At 42.6% G+C, this 24,420-nt stretch overlaps 1 protein-coding gene across 2 annotated transcripts; it reads right to left on the bottom strand.

Annotated features, from left to right (window-relative positions):
* Positions 1 to 1,631: 1,631 nt before the first annotated feature.
* Positions 1,632 to 23,336, bottom strand: NRBF2 (nuclear receptor binding factor 2). 2 transcript variants are annotated; one of them, XM_032138220.2, is made up of 4 exons: positions 23,114 to 23,335; positions 10,435 to 10,519; positions 4,478 to 4,518; positions 1,632 to 3,153 (listed from the first exon to the last, which is right to left on the bottom strand). In XM_032138220.2, the coding sequence occupies exons 1-4, from the start codon at positions 23,141 to 23,143 to the stop codon at positions 2,446 to 2,448; spliced, it is 864 nt and encodes a 287-aa protein (XP_031994111.1). In that variant the 5' UTR covers positions 23,144 to 23,335; the 3' UTR covers positions 1,632 to 2,445. The 2 variants fall into 2 exon arrangements, with proteins under 2 accessions (XP_031994111.1, XP_031994121.1); XM_032138230.3 differs by lacking the exon at positions 10,435 to 10,519 and having other exon boundaries at positions 23,114 to 23,336.
* Positions 23,337 to 24,420: the final 1,084 nt, after the last annotated feature.

The raw sequence follows: 24,420 nt of genomic DNA, 5'->3' as shown, positions 1-24,420 counted from the left end.
ATATTTAGATACACAAATACCATTGTGTTACAACTGCCTAGCCAGTACAGTCCCATGCTGTAAAGGTTTGTAGCCCAGGAGCAAGACTATACAGCCTAGGTGTGGAGTAGGCTCTGCCTTCTACGTTTGTGTAAGTCCACTTCAGGATGCTCACATGAAAAAATCACCTAACAACACATTCCTCAGAACACATCCTTGTTAAGCAACATATGACTATTTTTGGCACAAGCTTTTAAATGTCAAGTTTTATGAGCAAGGTTAGGCAAGTAAAATGTCCTGAGTCTAGGATATTAAAACACTTAGATATTTAGCAGAACAGAAATTCTAGTCGGCCAAACAGAAAAAATAATAAAAAAACACTGAGATAAATTAATTTTTTTTTTGAGACAGTCCAGCTCTGTTGCCCAGGATGGAGTGCAGTGGCGCAATCTCGGCTCACTGCAATCTCTGCCTCCCAGGTTCAAGTGATTCTCCTGCCTCAGCCTCCTAAGTAGCTGGGACTACAGGCGCCTGCCACCACACTCAGCTAATCTTTGTATTGTTAGTAAGAGACAGGGTTTTTGCCATATTGGTCAGGCTGGTCTCGAACTCCAGACTTCAGGTGATCCGCCTGCCTCCGTCTCCCAAAGTGCTGGGATTACAAGCATGAGCCACTGTGCCCAGCAAATTAATATAACTTTTAAGAGAGTATAGAACTCAAGACAATTTAGCAGGCTAGTTTATTTTTGGTTTCATCTGCAGCAAGATGAGACAGGAAAAAATATGATTTCTCCATGGTCACTTCTGTTTTTTTTTTTTTTTTTTTTTGAGACAGAATCTCACTCTGGAGTCCAGGTTGGAATGCAGTGGTGTGATGACAGCTCACTGCAGCCTTCACCTCCCAGGCTTGAGTCATCCTCCCACCTCTGCCTCTGGAGTAACCGCAACTACAGGCGTGCCATCACTGCACCCAGCTAAAGTTTTTTGGGTAGAGACAGGGTCTCACTATGTTGCCCTGGCTGGTCACAAACTCTTGGGCTCAAGCAACCCTCCCACCTCAGCCTCCCGAAGTGTTGGGATTACAGGTATAAATCAGCACGCCTGGCCCTATTTCTACTAGTTTCATCACTGGATTTGTGAGCCTAACCCAACTTCCTCAATCCAATTGTCCTCAGAGAAGGCAATATATTTCTCTTACTTTTGTAATTCCACACAGCAAATCCAAGCTTTAAACACGCCCAGTAGCTTGCACCCAAATGTTTTGCTTATATTCTCCTCTTCCCCTTCCTTCTCATGGAACATCATCCAGCTTGGTAGACAGAATCCAAAGCAGCACCTCCCCACACTATGCTCTGACAGGGTGGCAGGTGCCCAAGGGACAGCTGCCTCCAGCCTAGAGCAGCCCTGAGCATTTTCCATGTGGTAGTCAGGAAAAAGGTTGGAAACAACACATTTAAACCTCAGGAACTTCTGTACTCTCTGTCACCCTAGTTGTAAGGGAAATGGACTACAAAACACTGAAAGAAAAAAACAAATCCTTGACACACAAAAGTAATCATCTAACCACATCTGTTCAAATTCAAAGTTTACAACGCAGAGAGAAGCCACTCAGTGCCTTGCTTTTTAACTATCAACCACGTTCAACAAAGGTATAAAACACAATTACTTTATTGATTTCTTACAATCAAATACTGCCAACTAGCATTACTTCCACTCTTGCATCATTAAAAACAAAGGGTATTTCCTCCTTGGTATTTTCAAGTGATGCATTATACAATAAACAAAGTTAGAACTTAAAATGCACCCTGATTAATTATGTAAACTGGTAATTTGTTTAAAAAAGCATAATAATTTGGTTCCTTTCTTCATAAAATGGAAATTTAAATATTTCTTCTGATAGTCTTGAGGTTATCATTATGAGTAGTGCAAAGTGTGGCACATATAGTTTCATCTAGAAGGGTGTGTATCTTACACACCTTAAACAAAATGTGCATTAACAAAATCCATACAGTCAATGCATGATAGAAAGCATGTTTCAAATATAAGGCAGCCCCTCCGGCCACCATATTATTTAGGTTTTGCATTATCATTTATGGCATTATAGATTAATTACACATAACTTTTATACATTTTAACCCTGAAGATAAGAAAAATAACTGTTGCTTGAAAGAAATTATTCCAGGTAGCCATTTGGTTTGTATCAGGAGAAACCGAACCTCCATGAGTTTAGCGTCTGCCAAGTCGGAATCATTAGCTCAAGTGAGTGAATGAGATACGTGGCGCATTTCACAGTGACTGTTTCCCAAGTCCTGGCAATGCCTCTGCTCCCACAGTCCACCAGATGAAGCATTTCCGGGATGACCCTTCTATGTGGTTTCCCTTTTCATTTTTTTTTTTTTTTTTTTTTTGCTGGATTAATGATTACTGTATTATTTCCTCTTTTCCCCTTTTCTGTGGCCTTCCATTTTAATTATTCATAAATCCTTTCAGAATATCCTCAGAGAGCTCCATAAGAGGAAGTTCTGGAGATGGAAAATCCAAGGGAGGAAGATTGGGGATTGGAATGTCCTTGGCTTTCCCGGTATTTGCTGCGAACTTCTGCCAGGTTGAGGAGGCTGTAGCAGTTTCTGAATGTGGTGGCAAGCTCCATAACTCTGACGTTTCTACAAAATCAGCATCTACATCCAGCTCCTTTTCTATTGGACCTTTTAGAAGTCTGGCCTTTTCAGCCTTTAGTTGTTTATTTTCTTTCCTTAATCTTTCATTCTCAGCCACAAGGAATTCCACATGCCTCTTCAAATCTGCAATTTTGGTTGCCTGCTCCTCTATAATTGTTTTATCATCTTTTGGGGCTTTGCTTCCAATACATGGCTCTGCTGGCTCATTCTTTTGCTGAAGTAAATAAAGTAGTGTGTCTGGATCCCTGTCAAAGATCCCCTGAATCTCAGGCAGGCATTTCTCTGTGGAAGGGCTGTACTTCTGAGAAAGGGGACTCTGGCCCTCTGCATCCTCTGCAGAGGGTTTGTGAGATGCCTGAAGATGGGCAGCTACATCCTTGTCTATGTTCTGCTGGGCTTTCAATCTTTCTTCACGCTGGGCCCTTTTCCATCTCTCTTGGATGAGGAGGAGCTGTTTCATATGACTATCCCTTTGCAATTCCAGTGAAAGATGAGCCTATTACATAGAAGGAAAGATAAAATTGGAAGAATTTTAATATTTTAAGTGTCTTAGTAATGTCCAACATGTACTATTCAAAATCCTTTCTGAATAACCCAACAAAACTTACAATTTACTATGTTTGCAAAAATACCATTCAGAAAGTTAGAAGTCCTATTCCCAATCAACACACTAAATTGGATGTTTTCCTCAATGTGCCTGACCCCATGTGTAATGTCATTTGTACTCAACTTAAAATTAGAAATCCTTCTTCTGTAGACATATTAATTCTACCAACAGCTAAAAAGAAAGTCTTCCTATCAACAGTGTGTTTAGGTAGCTCAATGCATGCCTGTATCATGAGCAGATTCTATACTTTCAAAGGCAGTGAAAGGGATAGAACATAACTTTAAAGTTCCCTTGGTTCAGTTTGAGAAACTAGTGGCTTTCCCTGCCACTGATATACCTCACTGAAATGATCTCTTTAACTGATACTTTTATAACAAAAAGTTTTTAAAAAGATATTTTATATATATTTATTTTAGAGACAGAGTCCCTGTTGCTGAGGCTGAAGTGCAATGGCGCAGTCATAGCTCACTGCAGCCTTGAACTCAGGTGTTCAGTGATCCTCCCACCTCAGCCTCCCAAGTAGCTAGAACTACAGGCATGTGCCACCACACCCAGCCAATTTTTTAAATTTTTGTAGAGATGGGGTCTCACTGTGTTGCCAAGGCTGGTCTCGAACTCCTGGGCTCAAGTGATCCCCCTGCCTTGGCCTCCCAAAGTGCTGGGATTACAGGCACGGGCCACCATGCCATCTTATGAATAAATGTATCTTGAAACACTTGGCAGAGCCTCCCCAAACACAGAAGACAATTTAAAGCAATTGGTGAAACAAATTTAAAAGTACCTGAACTGCTTAAGAATTCAAGCAGAGACAAGTGGGAGACTGGTCAGATTTAAATTATCTTTGACAAGCAAAGGGTGGTCCAACTGGTTTCCTCTTGGCCAGGCCTGTTTACTGACTGTGAGCTAATGATCAAATAAGAGCTAATGATCAGGAATGGTCTGAAGAGGGCTCTCTAAAAGGTACATCTGGCTGGCAATCTGAGATCTGTGAGTAACCACTGGAAAAAAAGAAGTTTCTGCATTCCATGTCTGGGGCATCACTGCAGTTCATTTAGTTTTAATTTCCGTTGTGGAGTGCTCTTCCCTTGCCCATTTTATATATTTTTAACTATAGCATTTTGAGAAGGACACAATGCTTTGCTTTACACACAATTTAAGCCGCTACAAGAAAACCTTTCTAACCCTTGTTGCAAATATTGGGAATATGTCTCACCTGCTCAGACTGTGTCAGCTTCATGGCTTCAGAAAGATATGCTGTTAAAAGAAAAAACAGGCATGTTAATATGTGCCTTCATTTTGTAATTAACAGGTAAAAGGAAGAGTTTTAATAATCCTCATATGACAAAGAGAACTGGTCTGATAATTCTGATACAATTGGGGATTTTTTAAAAAGAATTCTTAACTTCCCCCAACAGGATGTCAGTGGCAATAAAATGAAAATATTCCCTACCCTATCTTGAAGGTTTTGTTATTCAAAACTCCTGTAGATTTTTATAATTCAGAAACTGAAGATGGCCTAATCAGAAAAATAGGTTTAGGGAAGATTAAAATCAAACAAGAACCTATCCAAACCCTATTACTCATTATACTCACAAAAATATCATGAGATTATCAATGACTTTTTATCCATCTGAATACCTGTAATCTATCATTTTGGACTCCTACAGAATCACTTTTAATGAACTGTCTCTGAGCTAAGCCATCAGCCTTATGGTTAAAAGCCCTAAGAACTTGTTGACATATTTACTGTGAGGAAGTTACTGAGGACAGTACAATGTCATTTATGAAGACCTTCAATAAACTTCTCTCTGATCTTAGATCCTCGGTGACTATTTGTTTGAATTTTAATAGCCAATGTAAAAATTATTATCTTTCCTCTTTAGGACGACTGCTAGAAAACTTAAGTTCTTAAAAAAAATGCAAGAACTAATGGTACATTTTGTGAACTATACTACTAGTCCTTTCTCATTTTATCTCTCTATGGATGTCTTTATCTATGTATCTTTAATTACATTCGGTATTTCATTGTACATTCATCTGTAAGACATTTTATAACCTTTCGGGAACAAGGTTAGGTATAAATAAGTTCTGTATTATCAATGAATTGTCCATAATGAATCTCCATTTTTATCTTGCTTGTTATAAACATTTTTGGCATCTCTCATACCTACGTTAAGTTCCTCTTTTGCCTTTTTGCAGATACTACGAGGCATTGCTTTCTGTTCAGTTTTAATCCAAATAACTTAATGATTTGATGTCCTAACTTAAGAGTTCTTGCCTGCTAGGTTCTACCAGTCCTTAAGATACAATTATATCAGGGGTCCCAAACCCCCAGGCTGGTACTGGTCTATGTCTTGTTAGGAACTGGGCCACACAGACAGCAGGAAGTGAGCAGCAGGCAAGCCAGTGAAGTTTCATCTGTATTTACAGCCACTCCCCATTGCTTGCATTACCACCTGAGTCCCGCCTCCCATCAGATCAGCAGCGGCATTAGCTTCTCATAGCGCAAACCCTACTGTGAACTGCACAAGCAAGGGATCTAGGTTGCGCTCTCCTTATGATAATCTAACACCTGATGATCTGTCGCTGTCTCCCATCACCCCTAGATGAGAGTGTCTAGCTGCAGGAAAACAAGCTCAGGGCTCCCACTGATTCTACATTATGTTGAGTTGTATAATTATTTATTTCTATTATTACACTGTAAAATATAAAGTGCACAATAAATGTAATGTGCTTGAATCATCCTAAAACCATTTTCCTGACCCCAGGTCTATGGAAAATTGACTTCCACAAAACCGGTCCCTGGCAGCAAAAAGGTTGGGACTGCTGAATTAGATGCTCCCTCTCCAAGAAAAAGGAGAGTTGGGGCCAGGCACAGTGGCTAGCACTTTGGGAGGCCAAACAGGAGGATTGCCTGAGCCCAGGAGTTCAAGACTAGACTGGGCAACATAGCGAGACCCTGTATCAATTTAAAAAGAATTTAAAAAAGAAAAAAAAACAGAGTTGGTTATACAGTCTTTGCTCCAGCTATGCTTACCATAATTACATCCTTCCCACAACCCTTTCTTGTCTTTTTTTCCTGTAGTAAGTATGTACAGCTGCATACTATTTTTTTTCCTTTTGTTCATGTTTAAATCTGTGGAGACGGCCGCGTGTGGTGGCTCACACCTGTAATCCTAGCACTTTGGGAGGCTGAGGCTGGTGGATCGCCTGAGGTCAGGAGTTCGAGACCAGCCTAGCCAGCATGGTGAAACTCCGTCTCTACTAAAAAAAAAAATACAAAAAAATACAAAAATTAGCTGGGCATGGTGGCAGGCGCCTGTAATCCCAGCTACTAGGGAAGCTGAGGCAGGAGAATCGCTTTAACCCATTAGGTGGAGACTGCACTGAGCCGAGACCACGCCATTGCACTCCAGCCTGGGTAATAGAGCGAGACTCCGTTTCAAAAAAAAAAAAAAAAAAAAATTTGTGGAGACATTCTATATGCTCTGCTACTGCTCTGATACACTGTAGACACATTTTCTTAGACATCTCTTCCATCTTGCCTGCATATATTTGTCTCCCTGTTTGAATTACAGTTTGCTTTAAATCCATTTTCTTAACAAACGGAATAGTTTTCACAAAACCAAGCTTTAGACAACTGAAATGCCTCCCTTTGTAGAACCTTGAAATTGTATATGACAAAGGAGGTTACAGAAAGATATCCCAAAGCACAAAGAATTCAACAAGAATCATACTGTCATTTAAAGTATTCCCCACATTTAAATCTTATAAGTGGGGCATTTTACAGTTATTTTTAAAGAAAAAAATTATTTTAAATCTGATTCCATTTCATGGATTTCTTCCACAAACTCACAATAGAAACAAAAGTATAGCAACACAGAAATTTAGAAAAAAGAGTATCTCAAAAACTGCTAACAATCCTGGTTAAACTACTTCCTTTAATTATGACACGAGGCTAAAATTAAAAGTAGATATTAAGCAAATGATACAATAAAGGAACTAAGGAAATCTGAAGAATATCTTAAAATAATAACATCTGGCCGGGCACAGTGGCTCACGCCTGTAATCCCAGCACTTTGGGAGGCCGAGGAGGGCAGATCACTTGGGGTTAGGAGTTAGTTTGAGACCAGCCTGGCCAACATGGTGAAACCCTGTCTCTACCAAAAAATACAAAAATTAGCCAAGTGTGATGGCGCATGCCTGTAGTCCCAGCTACTCGGGAGGCTGAGGCAGAAGAATCACTTGAGCCTGGGAGGCGGAGGTTGCAGTAAGCTGAGATCATGCACTCCACCCTGAGCGACAGGGCAAGACTCGGTCTCAAACAAAAACCAAAAAACAAAAAATAATAACATCTATTACTCTTCTATCAGGAATCTGTTAAACTGGTCCCAAAGCATACAAGGTGCAGCAATATACTGCCTCTGAATGATAAGGATAGAATCGTTTTCATGTTACCAGTTTCAAAAGGCTTAGGTTAAGATTTGTTTTCAAACAAAATATTCATCAAATCCATCCAAATACTGTGTACTCTGGGGCCTGCTCATCTTCTGAAATGCTCATTTTGAGTTCTAAGCACTGTCAATGGCTATTAACTTATTTCAGGTTTTGTTCTTTTGTTGTGTATGAAAGAAGAGAAATTCACTTAGGGATGTGCTTATCTGGCAAATGAATGCTCACATGCTCAGTTTCATTTAATTCGGCCATTGTCCACTTCAAGAGTAGATCCTACCTTTCCTCAAAAGGAAAGAGACATCAAGCAACTTATTTCAGCACATTTACAATACAAACACTACAAAGAGGCTATAAAGTCCTTAGCTAGGTAATCTCAGGGTAAGTTTTTTAGTCTCAGAATCTCCTCTGATCTTTGACAGCTGGACACCCAGGTCCCCTCTGTTTGCCCTTAAATTCTCTCATTTCAGCCTTTCCTTCCTATTAGTCTTTCTCAGATGTTGATCTTTCCTTGCCACATCTCTAAAACGATTTCCAAATAATAAGTTGCTTCCTTTCAGAATACACCTAATCCATACCTTCCAAGACCAGTTATAAGCCCTAGAGATGCAAATCAATTTCAAAAAGTGAGCTCATTTCAATCATGTCAATTTTCAACTCCATTCTAAAACACAAGTTGAAACCCCAATCAACTCAATGGGATTTACTAATCACATTAAGTTCTATCTCTATAATGTAAGCTAATGTGATCTAACAGTTTGCCTTATTTTTCTGGAGTGGGGAGTGGTTAACTGAAACCCAACATCAGTTTTAAGTCTTCAAAGACAAGGATTAGGTTACAACTAAAACTTCCTTCTCTTTATATATTCATAACATCCCATAGCTCAGTGCCTAACATATGCTGATTCACTCCACTTAACATATGTTATATATATGTAACCATGACCATTTTGGGTTACATAAGGTATTGTTTCACTAGGGCATCCATATAAAACATGGTTTTCTTAAATAGTTAAACATGGTACATCGTCTTTGTAGTGACTACAGATTTAACAATCTGATTCATAACAAAATATGGTTTAGGAAAGATTTAAAGAGCACTAGTTGACATGTTTAATACTGTACAAAGCCCTCTCACCATAAAAACACCCAAAGATTTATGGGATATCTACAGTATGCTCGGCCCTACAGCAGATACCTCCAGTACACTTCAGTGGCAAAACTATTTCTTTTTTAAAAAAAAGGGGGGGTGGGAGGCTAGGGGCGGGATAGCATTAGGAGAAATACCTAATGTAGACGACAGGTTGATGGGTGCAGCAAACCACCATGGCACGTGTATACCTATGTAACAAACATGCACATTCTGCACATGTACTCCAGAATTAAAAAAAAAAAAAAAAATGGCTGAGAGCAGTGGCTAACGCCTGTAAACCCAGCACTTTGGGAGGCCAAGGCGGGTCAATCACGAGGTCAGGAGTTCAAGACCAGCCTGGCCAACATGGAGAAACCCCGTCTCTACAAAAATACAAGCCGGGTGTGGTGGCACACACCTGTAGTCCCAGCTACTTGGGAGGCTGAGGCAGGAGAACCACTTCAAACCAGGAGGCGGAGATTGCAGTGAGCTGAGACGGTGCCACTGCACTCCAGCCTGGGCAACAGAGCAAGACTCCGTCTCCAAAAAAAACAAAACAAAAATTTTAATTTTCTCTGAAAATTACCAACTTCTAGGCAAAAACCACTGTAGCAAGAAGACTTATCCAATCTACTGCTCACCTTGCAGTCTGTATTTCACAAGTAAAATAACAAGGGAAGGGCAGCTTCTGTCAGGAAAGGATATGGCTCTGATCATCATACTGGCCTAGAGGGAAAGGAACATGCCTGCCAGCAGAAGACTTCAGGGTTTGCCCTAAGAAAGGTGACTTGCACTCATTTTGGATGCGGCATGAGTAAAACATCCTTTCTCCAAAGATTTTAAAATTTTTTTATTTTTATTTTTATACTTACCACTACACTAATGAGGACCCAAAGTTTTTTGGTTACTCAGCCAACAGAAACTGGTCTAAGCAAAACAGGCCCCCAAGATCTATTTCTGAATTCAACATATGCTAGGTTGCTTGACTGACTAGGGTAAAATTAGGTCTTTGATAAAAAGCCAACAATTCTAAAATTCATACTGAAATGAAAGCTATCATCAGCATGTTACTATAGGCATGCATGTAGAGATGAGATATTCAGAAGGGAAGCTAAAAAAAGACCACAGGAAAAATCTCCCACATTTTAGGTAACAAAAGTCTTATAGTAAGTTTTGCATTATCAGCATGTTAGAAAACAGAAACTCAGTGAAAATGAATTGGTTGGAATTGAATTACTATTTTTAGAACCTGAAATGGCCAACTATTTGAAACCCAAACTCCTTTTTTATAATAACTAAGATAAAATGGCAGACTTGTTAAAATCAGCTCCTGTTTTTAGGGATCTTTGGGCTCAGAAAGCTGTATCCAGGAATTGTTTACCACATTTATGCCATCTTCATGGTTTAGAAAGAAGATTGGATTAGCAGGAGCTGGGAAATCCAACACACTTACTTGAAAAATAATCAAAGCTGATATTCTGATGGGTCAGCAGTATCAGTCTTGCATATGAAAAGCAACACACATTATTACTATTGCGACTTTCTGCTCTTCAGTTTTACACTGAGTACTTAATAAGAATACTCACCTGCAGCCTTTTTGTGACAAGAAATAGCCTCTTCGTATTTGCCTGCAGCTAATAAACGGTCTGCTCGTCTGCTCTGTTGATGAGCCTAGAAGACAAACATCCCTAAGTTCCTCTGGATCATAAAATAAAACATGATTTCTTTTAAAAAGCAACTACCTTTTAAGAAGATAAATAATACTGTTTGTTGCCACATATCAAATCACTGTTACAGCTCTATCTGTAGCTGGGGAAATGTAATGGGTAGAGCCTAGAACTGCAGCATCTGAAAGGAACTGGCAACTTCTTTCACTTCTACCATAAGCCCTCTCAAGGTTAACACCAGGCACTTAACTTCTTCAGTGACTCACATTCTTTCACTCTTTGGAGATTAACCAAGAGTTACAATCATAGATTGTTATTCAAAATGTCTATTTTCTTTATTTTTAACAAGCTCCTTTCAAAACAAGAGCTATTTTGTAGATACTTTCACTAATCTGTATAGTCTAAAAACTATAATCAGGAAATCACTCATCATGTAGTAAAATCCAAGCTTCTATCATCTCATTCTTTCAACATTAAAGTTACTATTTGTTTTTAAAATAAAAAATTTGGACATTGCACAGTTGATGAATTCATGATACCGACATCTAATATTACAAAGATTGTTTTAAAGATATCTCGTCAAAACAACAAAGTCAAAAAAAAATCAGAAGTTCTAACAGCAAATAATGTAATTGAAGGAAAACTGATTAAATAAGCAGTCACTGGCCTCCTTACACTTTAATAATTTCAAAAGAGCTTTAAGGCCAGGCGCAGTGGCTCACGGCTGTAATCCCAGCACTTTGGGAGGCTGAGGCAGGCGCATCATCTGAGGTCAGGAGTTCAAGACCAGCCTGGCCAACATGGTGAAACCCCATCTCTACTAAAAATACAAAAATTAGCTGGGCGCAGTGGCTCACGCCTGTAATCCCAGCACTTTGGGAGGCCAAGGCAGGCAGATCATGAGGTCAGGAGATTGAGACCATCCTGGCTAACACGGTGAAACCCCGTCTCTACTAAAAATACAAAAAAAATTAGCCGGGCATGGTGGTGGGCACCTGTAGTCCCAGCTACTCAGGAGGCTGAGGCAGGAGAATAGCGTGAACCCGGGAGGCAGAGCTTGCAGTGAGCGGAGATCGCGCCACTGCACTGCAGCCTGGGTGACAGAGCGAGACTGTGTCTCAAACAAAAAGGGAAGATAATTCTGACATACTACAACATGGATGAACTGTGAAGACATCAGACTGAATAAAATAAGCCAGTCATAAAAGGACAAATACTATACAAATCGACTTATTGGGTATCTAAAGTAGTCAAATTCATAAAAAACAGGAAAGTTGAATGGTGGAACTCATCATTGAATGGGGGAGGGGGAAATGGGGAGTAGGTATGCAAACGGCATAGTTTCAGTTTTGCAAGATGAAAAAATTCTGGAGATTTGTTGCACAACCATGCAAATATACTTAACACTACTAAACTGTACACTTAAAAATAATTAAGAGGGTAAACTTTACGTGTTTTTTACATCACTTAAAAAAGGTGAAAAGTGGCCAGGTGCTGTGGCTCATGCCTATAATCCCAGCACTTTAGGAGGCCAAAGCAGGCAGATGACTTGAGCTCAAGAGTTTGAGACAAGCCTGGGCAATATGGTGAAAACCCATCTCTACAAAAAAACACAAAAATTAGCCGGGTGTGGCGCTCGCACCTGTAGTAGTCCCAGCTACTCAGGAGGCTGAGGTAGGACAATCACTTGAGCCTGGGAAATGGGGGCTGCAGTGACCTGTGATCGCACCACTAAACTCCAGCCCGGGCAACGGAATGAGATCTTGTCTCAAAAAAAAAAAAAAAAAAAAGTCGGGCATGGTGGCTCATGCCTGTGATCCCAGCACTTGCGGAGGCCGAGGCAGGTGGATCACCTGAGGTCAGGAGTTTGAGACCAGTCTGGCTAACATGGTGAAACCCTGTCTCTACAAAAATACAAAAATTAGCCCAGCAGGATGGTGGGTGCCTGTAATCCCAGCCACTCGGGAGGCTGAGGCAAGAGAATCGCTTCAACCCAGGAGGCAAAGGTTGCAGTGAGCCGAGATTGCACCATTACACTTCAGCCTGGGTAACACAGTAAGACTCGGTCCCAAAAAAAACCCAAATCTGTTCTGTCAGTTATGTGAAAAATGATTTGTCTTGGATGCTTTTTAAAGACATGTCCCTTTGATGCTGCATAAAAATACTTCACAGAATCACGTTTGCAACTGAGATAATAAATATTCTGGGCATGTTTACAAATCATACTCAGTATAAAACACAGGTGAAGACAAAAGTAGAAAACAGCACCTCCAGCAATGGGTTGCTGTTCGCCTTTTCCCCACTTCTATTTTTGTAAGAAAGAAGCAACAATCTTAAAGACAAGATTCGTGCCTTTCAATTAGAGGATTTCAGATACTTTTTATTCTTTAAATAGTAATCAAACTTTCCTCTAAGTCTGAACATATGCCTGGGAATAACAATAGCCACAAGAAATGACTGGGTAGGCTGGGCGCAGTGGCTCATGCCTGTAATCCCAGCACTTTGGGAGGCTGAGGCAGGCAGATCACTCAAGGCCAGGAGTTCAAGACCAGCCTGGCCAATACGGTGAAACCCCATCTCAACTAGAAGTACAAAAATTAGCCAGGTGTGGTGGCACATGCCTGTAATCCCAGCTACTCAGGTGGCTGAGGCACAAGAATTGCTTGAACCTGGAAGGAGGAGGTTGCAGTGAGCCGAGATCGTGCTACTGTACTCCAGCCTGGGCAACAGAGCAAGATAGCCCCGCCCCCCCCCCCCCCCCCCCCCAAAAAAAGAAAGAAAAGAAATGACTGGGGGCTTAAAATAATGGTTGAATTTTAACCTGGAGACTTGGACTGAGCAAAAAATACATTCTGAACACATGAGTATTTTCTAGTACCCACAAATTATACAGATATTTTGGGAAGAGAATGTACATGATAAAGAAAGCTAGCATGTACAAGCAGTTATGATTAACCTAATTTCTCTAATGAACATGTTTTGACACTATTAAAGCAAGTGGTATTAAATCATCAAGCAATAAGGCTCTAGGTTTTAATGAAAATACAAATCACTTGGTTAAAATACTGATTCTAAAAGGCCAGGCGTGGTGGCTCACACCTGTAATCCCAGCACTTTGAGAGGACGAGGCAGGAGAACTGCTTGAACCAGGGAGGCAGAGGTTGCAGTGAGCTGAGATCGTGCCATTGCACTCCAGCCTGGGCAACAAGAGTGAAACTCCATCTCAAAAAAAAAAAAAAAAAAAAAAAAAAAAAAGATTCTGATTCAGGAGGTTTGGAGTACGGCTTGAGATTCCACCCAGATAAAGCCAAAGTTGCTGGCTTATGGATACACTCTAAGAAGCAGGGATGAGATGCTATTTCAGGTTACTTCATTCTAACACCTTTTTTCTATCTGTGTGTGTCGCTGATGACTTCAATCACTTTCTTATACTATGGATATTTATGTAGCTCCATAATTAAACTTCAAACTCTGTGATGACAGAATAAATTCTTAATTGAACACCAAAAAAAAAAAAAAGTTCTCAGTGAGAGCAGGTCCTCATGGCTCTCCCAGCTCCCTTAAAACATCCCCATGTAGAGTCCAATTTCTAATCAGTCTGCCAATTTAGAAGTTAAATCTCATTATAGTTTCGGATTATTGCTGAGCTCAACAAAAGCACACCATCTCCTCTAGGTTATTTGGCACCAGAGCAACCAAATTTCATATTTTAAGTGCAGTTCCTACTACATTCTTATCAGACACACAGCAAACACAGACTCGATAGAGCTCGACTGCCAACGTTCAAATCTCAGTTTGACCACATATGAAACACATGAGCCCGGCTTTCCCAATTATCTGCCTCAGTTTTCTCATCTCTAAAATGAGAGTTATTGTCTGCTTATGTAAATTTGATGGCACCAAAAACAAAAGAGTTTGTGAAAATTAAACTAGCTGAAACATCACAGTGCTTAGAATGGTGCCTGGTACTGGTACATACTCGATATATCCCTCGTTAAGTACTACAAAAGACAATAGAAGTGATGGAAGTACCTGCCATCAAGAAGTTGACAATATAGTTGGGTCTAGACTAAATTGCATTTAAAAAAATTTTTCATCTTAATTATTTTTAAGACAGGGTTTTGCTCTGTTGCCCAGGCTGGAGTGGAGTGGTGCAATCATAGCTCACTGCAGCCTCAATATCCTGGGCTCCAGCAATCCTGCCACCTCAGCCTCCTGAGTAGCTAGAAATACAGTCACATGGCACCACATCCAGCTTTTATTTTTTGTAGAGGTGGGGTCTTGATATCTTGCCCAGGCTGGTCTCAAACTCCTGGGCTCAAGCAATATTCCTCCCTCACTCATCCAAAGTGCTGGAATTATAGGCATGAGCCACCATGCCCAGCTAAATTGCATTTTTTATAAACTGAAGATTTTACAGAAAACCTATCTTGGTGGTGCTTCAAAACAACTTTTACAGTTTACACATATTAAAACTGGTCTCTCTTTAAATACTGTTCTTGGTAGAATCACAGCCATTAAAAGTAATCGGCTGAGGCCGGGAGCGGAGGCTCACGTCTGTAATCCCAGCACTTTGGGAGGCCGAGGCAGGCAGATCACGAGGTCAGGAGTTTGAGACCAGCCTGGCCAACATAATGAAACCTCGTCTCTACAAAAAATACAAAAATTAGCTGGACATGGTGTCACCCACCTGTAGTCCCAGCTACTCGGGAGGCTGAGGCAGGAGAATCGCTTGAACCTGGGAGGCAGAGGTTGTGGTGAGCCAAGATTGCGCCACTGCACTCCAGCCTGGGCGACACAGTGAGACTCCATCTCAAAAAAAAAAAAAAAAAAAAGGTAATAGGCTGGGCACGGTGGTTCATGCCTATCATCCCAGCACTCTGGGAGGCTGAGGTCGGAGGGTTGCTTGAGACCAGCATAGGCAACATAGTGAGACCCCATCTCTACAAAAAATAGAAAAATTAGTTGGGTGTAGTGGTGTGCACCTGTAATCCCAGCTACAGGAGGGACTGGTAGGAGGATCAGGAGCTCAGGAGGTTGAGGCTACAGTGAGCTGTGATTACACCACTGTGCTCTAGTCTGTGGGACAGAGAAGATACCGTCTCAAAAAGAAAAGGGTAGTAAGTCCATAAATATGTTTCTCTGGTAATTCAAAATAAGTTATGAAATTCACAATAAAACAGTCCCACCTCTGTGTACTTCCTAGGCAATCCATATGATTCTGTGGGACTTCCCACATTCTTTTTTTTGTTTAATTGCTTGATGGGTTACGTTAGATTGAGGTCTACAGCTGTGGTTGCCCATCATTTCTGACAGACGATTCATTTTGTAAACAGCTGACATAAACTTATGGTATTGATAACTATAGTATAGAACTATAAATATATTTTCTCTTCCTTATGATTTCCTTGCTGTTTTTTTTTGAGATGGGGTCTCATTCTGTCACCCAGAGGCTGGAATGTAGTGGCATGGTAACGGCTCACTGCAGCCTCAACCTCCTGGGCTCAAGTGATCTTCCTATCTCAGCCTCTCAAGTAGCTGGAACCATAGACATGTGCCACCATGCTCAGCTAACTTTTTTTTTTTTTTTTTTTTTTTTTGAGACGGAATCTCGCTCTGTCGCCCAGGCTGGAGTGCAGTGGCGCGATCTCGGCTCACTGCAAGCTCCGCCTCCCAGGTTCACGCCATTCTCCTGCCTCAGCCTCTCCGAGTAGCTGAGACTACAGGCGCCCGCCACCACGCCCGGCTAATTTTTTGTATTTTTAGTAGAGACAGGGTTTCACTGTGGTCTCGATCTCCTGACCTCGTGATCCACCCGCCTCGGCCTCCCAAAGTGCTGGGATTACAAGCGTGAGCCACCGCGCCTGGCCTTTTTTTTTCTTTTGGTAGAGACTGGTTTTCACTATGTTGCCCAGGCTGGTCTTGAACTCCTGGGCTCAAGCAATCCACCTGCCTCGGCCTCTCAAAGTGCTAGGATTACAGGTGTGAGCTACCATACTGGGCCCACATTCTTGTATTACCTTGTCGTCTGGATACCTAAAGAATCCCTTCTTCAGATTTTCAAACTTAAGAGCAGAGAATATGAAGAAAGTCTAATTGATGTGACATTCAGAGGCTAGCCAGGTGGAAATATAGGTCTGCAGAAAGAGGAGTGAAGCAGACAAGCCTGAAAAGGCAAAAAGAGAGGGAGAGTCGGACTAAGTCCGACTGACAGGCTCTATACGTTCATAAACCAAGCTACATTATACCCCTGCCCTTCCTGTACCTTTCTTTGGAGTCCAATAAATTATCTCTTTTGGCTCAAGCTAATTTTAAGTGGGTTTTCATCAACTACAACCAACAAAAATCCTAACTACAACAACTAGGTTACTAAGTGACTGCCATCACTGGCAAGTACCTTTTACCTCCACATGCTAACTGCTTCAAAAATACATGTTCAATACTACCCTCTTTCCCAAAAGAAAACAGTATTACTTTCTGTAACTTTCTATTTATTTTTTTCTGTATCCTTGGGGAAAGCTGTTAAGTAAAGATGAAAAGGAACACCAGGCCAGGCATGGTGGCTCACGCCTATAATCCAGGCACTTTGGTTTGGGAGGCCAAGGTGGGCGGATCACGAGGGCAAGAGTTCGAGACCAGCCTGGCCAACATGGAGAAACCCCATCTATACTAAAAATACAAAAATTAGCCAGGCATGATGGCACGCGCCTGTGGTCCCAGCTGCGTGGAAGGCTGAGGCAGGAGAACCGCCTGAACCCGGGAGGCGGAGGTTGTGCTAAGCTGAGATTATGCCATTGTACTCCAGCCTGGGCAACAGAGTGATACTCTGTCTCAAAACAAAAAAGAAAAAGAAAAAAAGAAAATGAACACCATATGAACACATTAATGAAAAGGCAGCAGAGGAAAATCTAATATACACCTGACCTTATGGTAGGGTCTTCAGTTGAAAGAGAAACCTCACTCACTCCCCCCTTTCCCAATCAATGTGCGTCTCCTACAAACAAGTAGCAAACAGTTATCTCAAATCAATAAGCACTGAATTGACTGTCTAACCAATATAATGCAATTATACTTAAGATAAGTGCTCAAATGTTGGAGAATTCCAGGAAAGCCTTTTTTTTTTTTTTTTTTTTTTTTTTGAGACTGAGTCTCGCTCTATCGCCCAGGCTGGAGTGCAGTGGTGCGATCTCGGCTCACTGCAAGCTCTGCCTCCTGGGTTGAGGCCATTCTCCTGCCTCAGCCTCCCGAGTAGCTGGGACTACAGGCGCCCGCCACCACACCCAGCTAATTTTTTGTATTTTTAGTAAGGACGGGGTTTCACTGTGTTAGCCAGGATGGTCTCGATCTCCTGACCTCATGATCCGTCCGCCTCGGCCTCCCAAATTTTTTCTTTGAGACAAGGTCTCACTCAGTCGCTCAGGCTGCAGTGCAGTGGCGTGAGCTTGGCTCACCACAATCTTCACCTCCCGGGTTCAAGCAATTCTCCTGTCTCAGCTTCCCAAGTAGCTGGGATTATAGGCATGTGCCACCACACCTGGCTAATTTTTGTTTTGTTTTGTTTTTTGATATGAAGTTTCACTCTGTCACCCAGCCTGGAGTGCAAGGGCACAATCTTGGCTCACTGCAACCTCCACCTCCTGGATTCAAGTGATTCTCCTGCTTCGGCCTCCCAAGTAGCTGGGATTACAGGCACCCGCCACCACACCTGGCTAATTTTTGTTTTTAGTACAGACAGGGTTTCACCTTGTTGGCCAGGCTGGTCTTGGTGACCTACCCACCTCAGCCTCCCAAAGTGCTGGGATTACAGGCATGAGCCACTGTGCCCAGCCCAATCTTGCCTTCATATCCTACTATCACCACTTACCCTGCATTTCAAAGTCTTCATCTTTAAAACAGGGGGAATATCTCATATTTAGCTATTAAGAGGAAAAGATAAAAAAGATACATAACGTGCCCGATGCCAATCCTACCACTTAGCAATAATTGCTGGATATCAGTACTCTCTACCTCCTTTTTCCAGAGTGCTTTCATTATGCCTAGCTCAGCTTGTGACAAAGAAATAAATTTTCCTTGGAATTTTTCAGGGCAACAAAGAAGGGGTTCAAATTGCCTCTTTTTACCTTCAAGATTTTAAAGCCAATATAATTAAAATGGGATAGTTATAAGGACTCCAGGTATGCATAAGGCCATTCCTTGGACCATGATATCTGACTACTTTTCTTACAGAAGCTGGAAAGTAAGAGGCTTCATTAACTACCTCATGTGATGTGAGAACTGACCACTCTGGAGGGAAGCTGTTACTCAACATTCTCAGCACTCTTAAGGGCTAAACACATAGAAAACGATTGTGGCCAGGCAGTCACATGGACCCTGCCCTTTGCAGCGGAGGTAAGCAAAACATGAGCAATAGTCACATATAAATTAAGATCTGACATCACTTTCCAAATCAGCAGCAAACAAACCAAAGAACTACAAATTATCTCACATGAGTTTTGACATTTGTTACCAGTAGTCACATTGACAAAATGTGTATGGAAAGAAATATCTAAATATGCACTAATTTTATAAGTTATTTTTCCATATTTAAAATTGACAGGCTGGGCACAGTGGCACATGCCTGTAATCCCAACACTTTGGGAGGCTGAGACAGGAAGATTGCTTGAGGCCAGGAGTTCAAGACCAGCTTGGGCAACACAGCAAGACCCCATCTCCACAAAAAGTTTTTGAAAAAATTAGCTGGGCATGGTGGTGCAAACCTGCAGTCCCAGCTACTGTGGAGGGCTCAGGCAGGAGGATCCCTTGAGTGTGGGCAACAGAGTAAGACCCTGTCTCTTAAAGAAAAATTGACCAAAAAACCCTAATGAAACAAACTTATTCAGAGTGCAAAGACTAGCTATTTTTTTCTTCAGTGGAAGTACAATTTTTCTTTTGACAAACTTCAATAACCAGAGAATTAGAATCCATTACCTCTGTGGTACATATTAAAATGAGTATTTCAAACTAGTCTCTTCCAGATCTTAAAAATTCACTGTGAGGAATTTCTAAGGCCCTTACTGCCAAACCTAACATAAAAGAATCAATACTGGAGCAGAGGTAATAAATGCTAACACAGAATCTACAGTTCAATATAGATGAGAACCACATTGAAATGAACATGATGAGTACAATATGGCAGCATTGCTAGAAAGAGGTCTTGATATCAAAATAACTCGTGATTCATAATGTATTTAAGTCACTGACCTAAGTAATTACCTAATTCTCTCAGCTTAGGCTTATTTATCTGTAAAATTGGAAAACACATCTTACTAAGTTCCGAGGATGCTCTGAGGACACATGATTACAAATCCATGTACTGTGATGAGTCCTTATGCAATGAATTTGGACTACACTATGATGTCATTAGACAAAGCTTATTGCATTAGTAACTCTCTGAGTATAGAAAAAGAGAAAGCTTGTATAATACTAGTGGAATTTTCAAAGACATTCAAATTATAGCATTGAGAACTATCTCTCATCTTGAGTCAACTAGATACCAAGTTAGGTGTTCACTGACATAAAAGAATGTCAGAATTTTCGTAGCCGGGCGTGGTGGTGCATGCCTGTAATCCCAGCTACTCAGGAGGCTGAGGCAGAGAACTGCTTGAACCCGTGAGGTGGAGGTTGCAGTGAGCCCAGATAGCACCACTGCACCCTAGCCTGGGTTACAGAGCGAGACTCCGTCTCAAAAAAAAAAAAAAAAAAAAAAAAAAAATTATTTTTTTTTTTTTTGAGACGGAGTCTTGCTCTGTGCCCCAGGCTGGAGTGCAGGCGCGATCTCGGCTCACTGCAAGCTCCGCCTCCCGGGTTCACGCCATTCTCCTGCCTCAGCCTCCCGAGTAGCTGGGACTACAGGCGCCCGCCAACACACCCGGCTAATTTTTTTTTTGTATTTTTAGTAGAGACGGGGTTTCACCGTGTTAGCCAGGATGGTCTCGATCTCCTGACCTCGTGATCCGCCCGCCTCGGCCTCCCAAAGTGCTGGGATTACAGGCTTGAGCCACCGCGCCCGGCCAAAAACCCCATCTTATAAAACTGTGAGTGACAATTCTGAGTGCCAGAGGCCTGTAATTGGTACTCATTCAAGTAACTGTCAAGGTCTGTTCTATTGTTACCTTCCAATAAACAACTATGCTGGAAATCAGATCTTTCAAGACTCAAATGGTTTAAGAATTCAAGGTGTTGGCCAGGCACGCTGGCTCACGCCTGTAATCCCAGCACTTTGGGAGGCCAAGGCGGGCGGATCACGAGGTCAGGAGATCAAGACCATCCTGGCCAACATGGTGAAACCCCGTCTCTACTAAAAATACAAAAATTAGCTGGGCGTGGTGGCGCCTGCCTGAAATCCCAGCTACTCAGAAGGCTGAGGCAGAAAAATTGCTTAAACCAGGGAGTCGGAGGTTGCAGTGAGCTGAGATCGCGCCACTGCACTCTAGTCTGGTGACAGAGAGAGATTCCATCTCAAAAAAAAAAAAGAATTCAAGATGCCAAATTTCTGATACTTGCCCACATGAATTTTATGGCTGAAATACGGAGTTACGCTAGCCTGCTTAAAAAGACTGTCGAAACTCACTCCGTTTTATGGAGGAGAATTTAAATAGTATTGCCACCATTTAATTTTTCCTGAACTGGTAATGATTCTGCAGTTCCATCTGCAACTGTCACCCAGTTTCAGTCTCCTCATAAAACACCACACATTCGTGGGGCAGTTGGCAGGGGTTATGCTGCAGCCAAATAATGTGAAGCTAACTAGAACTGAACCAATGGTCATTTGGCAAGGACACCTGAACTCTGAAGCACTTCGTAAACAGCTGATTATTTCTAGTAATACTCCTGTGAAGTTTCAGTATTGAGCCATCCACTATATTTCATTGCCAACTATATGTCGCCTTAAAAACAAGAAAAGTGCAAGACAGTTCCCTGGTTATTTGAGTCAGAGTCTCGCTCTGTCGCCCAGGTTGGAGTGCAGTGGCACAATCTCGGCCCACTGCAACCTCCACCTCCCAGGCTCAAGCGATCCTGCCACCTCAGCCTCCCGAGTAGCTGGGACCACAGGCGGGCGCCACCACGCCCGGCTATTTTTGTATTTTTTGTAGAGACCCGTTTTCGCCATGTTGCCCAGGCTGGTCTCGAACTCCTGAGCTCAAGTGATTCGTCCGCCTCGGCCTCCCAAAGTGCTGGCAATACAGGCGTGGGCCGCCGCGCCTGGCCAGTTCTCTGGTTTAAAAAAAACTCGCAAATGTAGTCCAATTCGTCTTAAGTGTAAATAACTCTTACCTACCACCTGGGGCAAGACCCAACTTAAAACTGGGAGGGGCGCCTCACAATAGTTAACCTGGCACCAGTGATTTGGTCCGAGAATCTTAGGCTTTTAAAGCTCAAGTCCAAACCTTTATTCTACAAATAGATTTTAAATTAAGGGCTTATGGTCTGGTTATAATCGCTAACTCTTACACTGTACTATGTACTTAGTACAGTTCTAAGTGCTTTACACCTATTTACTCCTTTAATCCTCCCAAAAAACCTGAAGCCGAGTGAAGCCAAGTAGTTTGCCCAAGGTAACACAGCTATCAAGTGACGAGGTTAGAATTCAAATCCAAGCAGCATAGCTTCAAAACCTAGAGTCTTAAACCACCAGACTCCATTGCTCTTCTAGGGCTCAGATTTCTAATGTGAGAAACGAATCCTCTATAGTGCTTTTTTTCAATCCCACCATTGCAAATGAATTGCAAACCTGTGACTCAAAAGTTCTTCCTGTGTGCAACCTTAAGTAATCTGACTTTTACATCCAAAATGGGTAACCTCTCTGGGAAACTAAAAGATGCAACGGCCAGTCTGAAAAGAACTCATGCTTCCCGTTGTTAGTGGGGTTCTGTTGATTTTTTAATTGCAACACCTGAAACGCCTTAAAACACAAGTAAACAGGCTATCAGCCGTTTTCCTGAGAACAGCAAACACCGATTACACTTTCATGATGCCTAAATTGATGAATCTGAGCTAAAAACAGGAACGGCTATCTTTTTCCCAGCTGTCTCTAATATATTTGGAAGAAGGTAGACTCAGTTTAAGCATGTGAATGTATGTGAGAAATGAGGGGGAAGTGGGGGGTGAGGAGGCTATTCATTCCTCCATCTCTCCAAAGCGGGGCGACTTAAGACTCAGACCCTCCTGCTAGAACTTAAAATCAGTATCACACCCCATTTCTGCCTTAGCCGGCTTCAGTGCCTCTCCAGGCTGTAGGGAGGTGGCTACGTGGCGCTAGGAGAACTTCCCCCAGCCAGAGAGGAGGTGGCAGCTCCAGCTGGTGGCATCCCCTCTCCCGGGGCCCCGCGACAGGGGGCGCCAGGACTTCCCGGGGATCCCCTAGGAGGGCAAAGTCTGAAGTGGCTAGCCTGGAGCCGCAGTTGGGCCAGGGCCTGCCTAGCACCCCCTCACAGCCTCTGCGACCACTCCTGCCAAACCAACCTGCCAGCCTCAAGGGTTAGCCGACGCGCCGGGGACGGGGCCGGGCTCCTGAGGCAAAGGCACCCAAGACGAACGCTATATTCTGTGGGACACTCACCAGGTTGAGGGGTCCTTCCATTACTTCCATAGACCCCGGGGTAAGCGGCGGCCTTAGGAAGGGGAGTAGTGGCGCCGTGGAACATGGAGGGGACTGCAAGGGAGCGCGACGCAGCCGCGGACACTGCGGCCCCTCTCTGCGCCCCAACAGCCAGCGGTAGGCGCTGAGGGAGCAACAACCTCACCACTTCCTCCTCCGGCGCCGCTCCGCGGGACCGCCCCCTGCGCCACCGCCGCGGCCGCGCACGGCGCCATGACGTCACACGCGCAAAAGGCTGGTTCAAGGTGGGAGTGAGGACAGGCAGTGGGTGGGGCCCAGGGAAGGCGGGGCACCAGCTGATGTACGCTTGCGAGCGGTCAATCTTTCCTCTCGCGAGAAGCGTTAGTTTAGGTTCTTAAAGTCTACTCTGAAGTCACGTGAGGAGGTACAGCCTTGTTGAAGACTTGAAATCGTTGTCTTCTGCAATTGGCTTCTCACGTTTCCTTTTAGACTGACTTTTCCTTAAATCTGCTAATCGTTACACTGTTACTTGTGGTCCCGTCCACACCTTTATCCTTGTACATGATTCATTTTTTCAAAAGGCCGATTTGAGCAATTCTAGACCATGCACTGGGCTAACCCCCCTAGAGGTCAGCACACTGGGATGATTTAGGGCTCTGATACTGATAGGGACAAACTGATAGGGAAATAATTTTGGTCTAGCCAAATGTAATACTGGATTCATTTAACAATTATGTGCCAAATCAAAGCTAGTTTCGTTCTGTCATGGAATTCACTGACAAATAGTTGTGATTTATGCTGGAAAGGGAACACATAGGGAGCTGTGATAGAGTAACCAAGGTGGAGTTGGGTGGTAAAGGAAAGCCTCTCATGGGGGGCGTGATTTTTTTTTTTTGAGAAAGGGTCTTGCTGACGCAATCTCCACTCACTGCAACCTCCCTCTGCCCGCCCCCTGCCCCAGGTGATCCTCCCACCTCAGCCTCTTAAGTAGCTAGGAACTGCAAGTGCTCAGGCCAGGTTAATTTTTGTATTTTTTGTAGAGATGGGGTTTTGCCATGTTGCCTATGCTGATCTTGAACTCCTAAGCTCAAGTGAGCTCAGTGATCCGCCCTCCTGGACCTCACAAACTGATGGGATTATAGGCATGAGCTACAGCACCTGGCTAAGGGCATAATCTTTAAACCTTAAAATGCCAGTTAAACAAAGATCCTTCTCGACAAAGGAAATGTCTTATGCCTCAACTCTAAAGGCGGGGAGGTAGGGTGGGGGAAGCTGCAGCATTTCAGAGAGATGCAAAAGAAGATACC

Source organism: Hylobates moloch, unplaced genomic scaffold (assembly GCF_009828535.3).
Source record: "Hylobates moloch isolate HMO894 unplaced genomic scaffold, HMol_V3 SCAFFOLD_3, whole genome shotgun sequence".
Taxonomy (NCBI): domain Eukaryota; kingdom Metazoa; phylum Chordata; class Mammalia; order Primates; family Hylobatidae; genus Hylobates; species Hylobates moloch.
The sequence above is the reverse complement of the archived record's forward strand: the minus strand, read 5'-3'. Positions and strand labels throughout refer to the sequence as shown.

Bases quoted from the DNA above. Each gene is read 5' to 3' on its own strand.
- NRBF2 (XM_032138220.2), bottom strand. From the start codon at position 23,143: ATGGAAGTAATGGAAGGACCCCTCAACCTG. The intron at 10,520-23,113 runs GTGAGTGTCCCA...TTTGTCTTCTAG, and splicing joins TGGAAGGACCCCTCAACCTG to GCTCATCAACAGAGCAGACG. The intron at 3,154-4,477 runs GTGAGACATATT...TCTATGTAATAG, and splicing joins AGCTGACACAGTCTGAGCAG to GCTCATCTTTCACTGGAATT.